Raw genomic sequence first — 10,612 nt, 5'->3', positions numbered from 1 at the left:
GCCTATGGTTCTACAGGGGATCTCAAGCTGTCTGTCCAGTTGGAGGAAGCTTCTTAGCGAAGGAAACCAGGGGAGGACCTGCCCTGGAGGAGACAAACAAGGCAAGCCGATGTCTCAGGATAGGCCTGGTAACCTTGTTTGCCAAAGGGATCCACTACGCAAAATTGTCTTACAGTCCGCCGGATCGGCTTAAAGGCTCTTTCGCTGTAAGGCAGGAAGTTTGGGACTGAAATCCTGTGGCAGAGGGTTCCCAGCTATCCATTCCGTGTTCTCAGACTGTCTGTGGCAGAGACTGTTTCTATGCTGTCCATGCATCATTCCGGCTGCTAGGCCATGTGAGAGGGGTCTATCTGGGTGAGCAATACCCACTCGGGAGCGAGTGGTGAATACTGGAACTTTGAATACTTTTGTGCATTCTGTACTGCGTACCTGAACCTTCCCCTTCTCTCTATACTCTCTACTTCCTTCACAAGTTTATGCAGCAAAAATAATGCCTACAGTTGAGTGTTTTACATCTTGTGTGTTTTTTATCTTTTTTATGCATTTCTAATTTGATTTTGCACCATCATATACTTTTAGCGCTACTAGTTGTATGTTGTATTTGTTGTTTTCCACTGTTCACTGGTATTTGTAGCTGCTTTTTTATTTGATAGCACAGATTTTATTTGTTTTTTATACATTGCAATTTCTACAGACTTCCTCCCCTGGACAACGAACTAAGAGGTAACATGCAAAACCCAAAATCTAAACCAGCAGCTCCCTTGGGGGTAGTACTACATTAAGATTTGGCAAATTTGGAAGCTGTGGTTTCATTTATCAAGCACCAGAGGGAGCCAAAAAGTTTGGATAACAGAGAAGCTTGTAAGCATTCACAGCAAGAGAGACATACAGTAGGTGTCGCCGATTTTGTGTTTCTAGCGCGATGTGATCGCGCTGGAATTCGGCGATACGAGGCTGTGCTCCTCGCGCTCGCCGCCCCCACGAGATGCCGCGCATCCATAGGAATCCATTGTGGGCGGCGAGCGGGAGGAGCGACATAGCTCGGCGCTCGCTCCCGGCGACGGGGATCGCGGGTGTCAATCTTGGCGCTAGCAGAGGCGAGATTGACACAATATTGGCGGTAGGTACAGTAGGTAGTCCAGAGATAAATATCAATATGAAATAGTTTTTCATCTTTTCAGGCACCTTCAAAGTCCCCTGTTCCATTTTCCAAGTTTTTTTCAATTCTTTGGGATGTGGTGCCTTGCTCCACTTATCCTTGGCTGACTCACTTAATTTTTCAATATTCATTTATTTCAGGTACTTACCGTATTTATTGGCATATAACACGCACTTTTTCCCCCTTAAAATCAGGGGGAAATCGCGGGTGCGTGTTATATGCAGATCCCCGCTGTTTCTGAGGGGAAGAGGAGCGAGTGCTGCCAAAATAGACCAAGCTGAGTGTACTGTATACTCGGCTAGGCTCGGCTCTGCTCGCAGTTACGCCCAGTTCCGCCTCCTAGCCTTTACGTCCTGCCATTGGACCGGTGTTGTGTCCATCATAGGAGCCAGGGGGGCGGGACTGGGCGGGACTGAGCTGAGAGGAGCCGAGAGGAGCCGAATACACAGTACACTCGGCTCTGTGATTTGAATTTTAATGAAAGAGGTTGATTTTTGTGGGCTAGAGAACATGAACGGTTCAAATTGTGCCATGGTGATGATCAATGAGCATGGTAAAAGGTGGGTAGTATATAAGGATATCATTTAATTTGACACACCTTGCCATATCCTACAGCATTGGTGCTCAACCTCGAATATGCAAAGTTAGTCAATGCTGTAGGATAGACATGTGCATTCCCGTTTGTAACAAATGGATTTTCGTACGAATTTGTTAGTTTTCATACATTCGTATCAATTCGAACATCTGAAAAGCTGAAAGACCCAAAATACGAAAATGACGGAATTACGAATAAGCAAAATAATGAACAAGCGAAAATACGAACGTATGATTGGACAATCTTACTAAAATACGAAACACCGAAAAAGCCAAAGAACGAAAATGACATCTATAACGAACGATTTGCATTCCGTATTTTAAATCCTTTGTCTGTTCGTATTTTCATTCATATGTTCGTATTTTCATTTGTGTGTTTTGTAAATCCGTTTCTTTGTCTGTTCGTAAATTTGTGTACTTGTATCGTTCTTTTGAATGGGCACTGGGCAGTGTAGTTAGTGAGTGATTACTTAATATCTTAGCCAATCAGCTTATCTCTTTTGTGCTGAGTCACATTGTACAGTGTAAAGCCTCGTACACACGATCGGACTTCAAACAAACTTTTCGTGGATTTTTGTCTGAAGGGAGTTGGCTGGACTTTTGAAACCGAAAAAGTTTGTCCGATAGAGCGTACACATGGTTGGATTTTTTGGAAAATGCTAATTTTTACGTTTGTTGGCAAAAAGTCCGACTGTGTGTACGGGGCTTAAGAGAAAGTATCTTAATATGGATTAGCCGCATGTTGCTATGTTTTTACGAAAGTACAAAATTACGAATCCATTAAACGAAAATTATTATCTAACAAAATTACGAATTTCGAATCAACGAAAATAAATTAGACAGAATTACAAATCATTCAGTATAAGCGAAAATAAAACTGTTACAAAGATACGAACGGGTCCGAATAGGAAAACTTTAGTCTTACGAAATTACGAATCTTTACGAATCTACGGAATGAGACGAAACAGAACAAAAAAATACGATTTTTTTTGTTGTGCAGACGAAACGGAACAAAAAATACGAACATTCTTGTTGTGCACGTGTCTACTGTAGGACATGGGTGCTCAACCTCAAAGATGCAAAGTTAGTCAATGCTGTAGGACATGGGTGCTCAACCTCAAAGATGCAAAGTTAGTAAATTCTGTAGGACATGGGTGCTCAACCTCGAAGATGCAAAGTTAGTCAATGCTGTAGGACATGGGTGCTCAACCTCGAAGATGCAAAGTTAGTCAATGCTGTAGGACATGGGTGCTCAACCTCGAAGATGCAAAGTTAGTCAATGCTGTAGGACATGGGTGCTCAACCTGTGGGGCTCCAGCTTTTGCAGAACTACAAGCCCCATCCTGCCTCTGCCTTTGGGGGTCATGCTTGTAACTGTCTGTTTTGCAATGCTTTATGGGACTTATAGTTTTGCAGCAGCTGAAGGGCCACAGGTTGAGCACCCATGTCCTGCAGCATTGGCGCTCAACCTGTGATCCTCCAGCTGTTTTGAAACTATAAGTCCTAAGAAAGGAGACTGGGACATCTAGATTTTCTATTTACATGTGAATTATTTTTACATGTTTTACTAGTCCTATAAAAAAAAACATAAAATAGTAATTACTTCAGGGCCTTCTTTTTACACATGGCTCAATATTGTTAAATACACGGCTATACCAAGAAAAGCTCAGTGGATAATATTATACACAGAAGGAACAATGGTAGAAATCCCATAGGGCTTAATAATGTATGAATGAAACTATAAAATGACCTTAGATACATAATTTATATTTGTAGACTGCAGAGACTGGGTGATATACTGTATGTTTATTTGTATTTAGCAATAAAGATAGGTAACTCTGCATAGCTTCATACCAATCACTTAGCAAAATGCAGGTAAATACTGTACTTTCTTAAAGGAATTTACAAACTAGAGCCTTATATTTCTTCATGATTAAAATAAGACTTTATGTTTAAAAAAGGTGTAGAAATAATTTTAGATTTAAAATGTGCAATGTCATTCATGGCAAGGCCAAAAGGCAGGCAGGAGAGGTGGATACCATACGTTTTTCAGCAGGAGGAAGGCTCAGAAAGTTTGGGACTTGCAACCTATGCTAAAGAAGTAGTTCACAGCTCATGGTAGGCCTCTTCAGCATTGTCTGTAAGAATTTTGACTTCCCAGTGTTGATGTCCAGGTGATAAATCCTAGCTGTACTCTGAGTGAGCATAATATGTTTTCCTTTGGTTTGATGAACTTCTTTCCAACATCGAAAGAAACAAATGTTGGTTAAATGGCCTCTGTCAGACACGGGGCATAGAGTGAGCGGTGGGGCAATAATACTACAAGGACTGAAGGATATTCTTTGGGAGAGAGCGATCTAAATGGTTCATTGTTCTCTGTAAAGATACAGTTGTGTTCTTAGTTTTACACCGTTATGTTGGAAAGTCTAAATGTGTGTCCCATCTGTATCTTCTGAATAGAAATTTACAGCGGAAATCACCAAAATCACCATCATCTCCTGTTTACTCGGCTCTCAGTCGGCAGTTACACACACAGACCCACCTCCGCCATTGGCATTGGACCAGCTCCTGTGATAGACAGCACACTGGTCCAATGCGGGGTGGAGGCAGGACTGTGTGTGTGACATGAGAGACGGCTCTGTGAATTTCTGGCAGCGCTCGTCCCCCTCCTTCCCCTCCGAGGTACACTATGAACGTATAACAAGCACCCGTGATTTGCCCGCTATTTTCAGGGGGGAAAAGTGCATATACGCCGATAAATACAGTAATTTGTTTCCAGTTGTAACACCCGCACCATCAGGCAAGTCCATTTTAACCCCCTGAGCGGTATTCCCGAATTTGGAATTTCAGGATCAAAAGCGGTAACCCCGAGCCAGACTCGGGATTGCCTTGCAGTGTCCACAGGAATAAAGTTACTTACCTTGTCCCTGGATCCTGCGATGCCTCCCCGCTGTGTGATTGAGCTGTGTCCTCCTCGCTCGATTCACAGTGCCGAGTGCCGCCGAGCTCTGTTGCCTGCGACGTCATGACGCACGGGGGCGGAGATCGGCGCCAAATTTAAAAAAGTAAATAAACACAATACATACAGTATACTGTAATGTTAAAGATTACAGTACTGTATGAAAAAAAATACACATCCCCTTTGTCCCTAGTGGTCTGCCCAGTGTCCTGCATGCACTTTTATATAAAAAAAATTGTTCTTTCTGCCTGAAAAACTGGAGATTGCCCATAGCAACCAAAAAGTGTCCCTTTATGTCACAAGTGGTTTTAGACCAGCTAAAAAACAGCGATAATAAATTAGAATCACTTGCATAATTGAGCGATAGCGATTTGTGGGGAAATTCGTCATCAAAAAATTAAAAGTAATAATTGTTATTATTATTATTATATTATTTGTTATAATTATTTATATTTATTTATTATATTATAATTTATGATTTTGTGTTTCAAATTTTATTATACCCGGGATGTCTACTAGACTCTTGTTTGGACAGATTTAAGTGAGTTATTTCTAAGAATTACAGGCCTACAATATAAAACACCTAAAATCTGAATTAATCATACCGCCAGGGAGGTTAAAAGCTAAAGCTCTTACCTTAATAACAATATAATAATAAATTAAATAAAAAAATAAAATAAAAAATAAAAAAATAATCACAATAATTATAATGAAAATATTATAGTCCATATTGCAATAAATAACTAACACGTGTATAATCGATACACCATTGCAGCAAAATTGTTTTACCATTTCAGGTACAGGCCAAACATTCGTACAGAGACAAAAACAAACCATTCACCCAAAGGATCATTCAAAATGAAGATTGTTTGCAGGGAGACATTTTTTTTAAGTTTGCAATCAAACTGCCATGACCTTGAAAATGACAACAGAATAGAGGGCCCTTTTGTGCATGCTGGCTATTTTTCCATCCTATTTGGGTTGTAGAAGACAATGCTTCTTACCTTATTTTTTTCCATTTTTTTTTTAATTCATATGCCAAATAAATATTTTTAAAATCTATCTCACATTTTCTTATGAAGTTGTATTAGTTTATTTAAACTAATCGCCAATTCTTACTTTGATTAGCCTGAAATTTTAGAGTATATCTGGTTGAACTGTGATCTTTTATGCATGTATGCTCTTTTCTTTAGCAGATTATCTCATACTATGTGCTAATAATGCCATATTTACCAGATTACTATCATTGACATAAAAGTTACATAGTTTGTAAGATTGAATAAAAAACACACTAGTTTATCCTGTTCATCCTGTTTGAGTTTTACTACCACTTTCCATATACCTGTACATTGAGCTTACTAAGAAACTAATCTAAAAGATTTTTTTTTAAATTTACCTTCACACCACCAACTGTGGAAGGGAGTCCCACATCCTTAAAGCTCTAAGGCCGCGAACACACGATCAGTCCATCTGATGAGAACGGTCCGAAGGACCGTTGTCATCGGTTAACGATGAAGCTGACTGATGGTCTGATGTGCCTACACACCATAGGTTAAAAACCGATCATGTCAGAACGCGGTGACGTAAAACATAACGACTTGCTGAAAAAAACTAAGTTCAATGCTTCCAAGCATGCGTCGACTTGATTCTGAGCATGCGTGGGTTTTTGACCGATGGTTTTCCATACTAACGATCGGTTTTGACCTATCGGTTACCAGTCCATCGGTTAAATTTTAAAGCAAGTTCTACATTTTTTGACTGAAGGTTAACTGACCGATGGGGCCCACACACGATCGGTTTGGACCGATGAAAAGGTCCTTCAGTCCGTTTTCATCGGTTTTAACCGATCGTGTGTACGCGGCCTTACAGTAAAGAAGCCATTATGAAGGTTACAGGTGACTATGCTTTTAACACCAAGGGGAAGAACATGGTGTGATACCACCATCCATCATAAATTTGTTGAAATTGCAATATCAGCTTTATTCTTAATTTGGGAAATGTTTGTATTCCTAAAACAAGATAGAAAAAAAGTTTGACATTCCGAAAGATACCTTATGGGCAATTATTACAGTCATACCCAAGGAGGGTAAAGACCCCCAGCTGTGCCAGAGTTATAGTCCTATATCTCTACTGAATGTAGACCCCAAAACCTTTACAAGAATCCTAACCGGACACTTGCTACCTCATATCCTTCTCCTTGTACACCCAGATCAATCAAGTTTTTTTTTCTGACAGGGGGACAAGGGACAACTCCCAACATGTACTAAACACTATCCACATGGTTCAAGAAAAAACAAATATATAGGCCCGGATTCACGTAGCACTTACGCCGACGTATCTCGAGATACATCGCGTAAGTGCACAGATGCGCCGTCCTATCTATGCGCCTGACTTTGAAAGCAAGATACGCCTGAAATTAGGCTTCATCTGACCGACGTAAGTTTCATACGCCATTGTATCGTGGGCGCATATTTGCGCTGGCCGCAAGGGGCGCTCCTATTGATTTACGCTTCGAATATGCAAATGACTGAGATATGCCGATTCACGAACGTACTTGCGCCCGTCACTGTAATATACGTGGTTTACGTAAGTCGTACGTCTGGCGTAAAGTTATGCCTCATAAAGCAGGTGTAAGTCAGCAGCATCAATGCACCAGGGAACACAGCCGTCATATTTTACGTCGTTTACGTAATACGTAGGTTACGTTCACGTCGTAGGCAGTGATTCAACGTATCTTAGGCGTTCGTTCCGACGTGATTCTGAGCATGCGCATTGGGAAGCGCCCACGGGACGGAGCATGCGCCGTTCTTTCGGCCCATCATTTGCATGGGGTCACGGTTCATTTAAATGGATCACGCCCACTTTACGTTACGTGAATACTGTGCTCGCCGGTCTGCGCAGCGTCAGCGTAAGCGTATATTCGATACGCTACACCTGCCTAAAGATGCGCCGAGGTATGTGAATCCGGGCCATATATTATATTTAAATATATTGAATTGTCACTGAAACCATTCCTGCATACTATTAGAAAGAATCCTAATAGGATATCACCACTAAACTTGCTCATAAAGTCGCAGCATATGCAAAAAACATACCTTTCTTTGTTTCTGATCCCCACAATACCCTACCAGGCCTATTACAAAAACTGTAAACATATGAAGCCCTATATTATTACAAAATTAATGTCTACAAATTGGAAGCTTTAAAAATTAGATATGTGCATTTGTTTTCGTCCGAATGCATTTTCGTCCGAATTTCGGGCATTTTCTAACACACAGAATCCGAAATCCGAAAGATCCGACATAAAAAAATGCATTATTTTAGTTTTCGTTGCTACAAAAGTTCGATATAGATAGGAGATTCGACATGACGGTGACAATAGCAATCTGTGTCTATCGAACCTGTGGGCGAATGTGCCTAACCTTAACTCTATTAGTCCAAGATTATTCTACATAGAGAGGAAAGATTCGACATAGAAAGAAAAGATTCGACATTATAGAGACAGTGTTGGGGTAGACCATTCGACAAAGATTCGACGAAGCAGCGAAAAACATACAAACGTCAAATCTGTCATTGAAGGCTTATGGTGTCTGTTGGTCAGTTCCCAGCCTGGCCGTTGATTGGCTAGGTTGGACGGATTGATAGCAACGCAGCCATTGGCTGGCGCTGCTGTCAATCACATTCAATGACGCTGCGCGCTGGGGGCGGGGCCGAGTGATACAGTCGGCGGCTATGGCCGCCACTGTATCACGGGAGCGCGCCCGCAAGTGCTTTCCACCATGTGAGCTCTCATTAAGGTGGAAAGCTCTTGCGGAGGGGAAGCTATGACAGCCGACGAGGGACTCCAGAAGACGTGGATCGGGGCCACTGTGTGCAAAACGAGCCACACAGTGGAGGTAAGTATAATAATAATTTGTCTTTAGTACGCTTTAAGTTCACATTTCAAAATTTAGCTTAATGGAAGATTCAGTGGACTTTCATAGAAAGACATATGAAAATATTTGTTACTTTCTGCTTTGACGTTTCTCCTTTTTATATGATTCAATATTTCACTCTCCTATGTGACAGGTCAACCTCCTGGCTTTTAAGATGTGTGAAGGCAATCAAACAAAAGTTTCAGAAATCCATCTTCTTGGAGTACAAGGTCTAGGCAACCTCAAACTTCTATTCTTCGCTGCCCTTCTTTTATTTTACATTGCAATAGTGACCGGAAACATTTTAATTATCCTTCTAGTGTCAACCAATAATAAGCTCAAAATTCCAATGTTCATCTTTCTCCAGCACCTTGCTTTCGCTGATGCCCTCCTAGCCACTTGTGTTATACCAATGATGGCAGAGATAATAATAAGGACGGAGGGGAAAATGTCTCTGGTTACCTGTATCACACAAATGTATTTCTATTTTATCTTTGGGTTTGTGCAATGTTTTCTTCTTGCTGTAATGTCTTACGATCGATATGTAGCTATTTGTAACCCTTTACATTACATTTTAATTATGAACCGCAGAATCTGCTTCCTGTTGGGTTATGGTTGTTGGGTAACAACTTGGAGCCTGTCTTCAACTGAATTTATTTTGATAATACAGCTTCAGTTTTGTGGCCCCAGTGACATTGATTACTTCTTTTGTGATTTTAGTCCAGTTATGCAATTGGCCACCTCAGACACGTCTATCGTACAATGGCTAGACTTCACATACTCCGTTCTAGTCTTATTCTGCGCTCTTACCTTTATCATCAGTTCATACATCTACATTTTTATTATTATTCTGAAGATTTCATCCTCTACTGCCAGAAAAAAATCCTTTTCAACATGCAGTGCCCACCTGATCTCTGTGGGTGCATATTATGGGTCCTTAATCACTATTTATGTGACTCCATCCAATGAAATGTCACTTAACGTGAACAAGTACAGTTCTTTATTGTACACTGTGGTGACCCCATTGATGAACCCTATCATATATAGCCTGAGGAACCAGGAGATAAGACAAGCTCTTCATAAAAAGTTGAGAAACATAGCAGTGAGGTAATTTAGATCGATGAATATTCAAAGGAGAATTAAAGGGGTTGTAAACCTTATTATTTTTTTAAATAACAAACTTATCATACTTACTGTGCAGTTCGTTTTGCATAGACTGGCTCCCATCCTCATCTTCTGGGGTCCCCCAACGGCACTCGCAAGTCTCCTCCCCGCATCAGCAAACCCACTAGGAGAAACGCTCTCCGTGTGGGCGGGCTCCAGAGTCCAGCATTTGCGTCAATAGACACAGAATGCTGAACTCGGCCCTGCCCCCCGGCGCTCACATCATTGGATTTGATTGACAGCAGCGGGAGCCAATGGCTGCGCTGCTATTAATCTATCCAATCAAGAGTGGAGACCCCGGCCAGAGAGGGTTTGTGCATCTCCGAAATGGAAACGAATGGGCTCAGTTGAGTAAAACGGGGGGGGGGGCTGGTCAGTGACAGAAGTTTTTTCACCCTAATGCATAGGATGCATTAAGGTGAAACAAACACAGGGGTTTACAACCCCTTTAAATAACAAATCTTCTGTCTAAGGAAAAATTACATTCTTTCCTAAAAGTAGACACTATGGCCCGGATTCACAGAGAGTGGGCGCACATTACGCCACCATAGAGTAACCAATGTATACTACGCCAACGCAGCGCAGAGGCAAGCAATGAATTCAGCAAGCCAGTGCTCACAACACTGCGCCAGCGTGGCGTGGGATTCAAAGGCGTAAGTTGGCGTAGGTGGAAGTGGGCGTGACCCATGCAAATGAGGCGTGACCCCATGTAAATGATGGTCCGAGCACCAGACAGATACGTATCACGAACTGCGCATGCGCCATGAAGTGGACACATTCCCCTGCGCATGCTCACAACCACGTCGGAACACATGCCTAAAC

The 10,612-nt window shown here is 41.6% G+C and overlaps 1 protein-coding gene across 1 annotated transcript; it reads left to right on the top strand.

Moving 5' to 3' along the window:
- The first annotated feature begins 8,801 nt into the window (after nt 1-8,801).
- On the top strand, nt 8,802-9,755 carry LOC120930979 (olfactory receptor 6M1-like). Its single transcript, XM_040342111.1, has one exon. The coding sequence runs from the start codon at nt 8,802-8,804 to the stop codon at nt 9,735-9,737; it is 936 nt and encodes a 311-aa protein (XP_040198045.1). The 3' UTR covers nt 9,738-9,755.
- The last annotated feature ends 857 nt before the right edge of the window (nt 9,756-10,612 follow it).

This window comes from Rana temporaria, chromosome 3 (assembly GCF_905171775.1).
Source record: "Rana temporaria chromosome 3, aRanTem1.1, whole genome shotgun sequence".
In the NCBI taxonomy this organism is placed as follows: Eukaryota; Metazoa; Chordata; class Amphibia; order Anura; family Ranidae; genus Rana; species Rana temporaria.
This window is presented reverse-complemented; position numbering and strand designations above follow the sequence as displayed.

Excerpts from the sequence above, each read along its gene's own strand:
- LOC120930979 (XM_040342111.1), top strand. The coding sequence starts at position 8,802 with ATGTGTGAAGGCAATCAAACAAAAGTTTCAGAAATCCATCTTCTTGGA.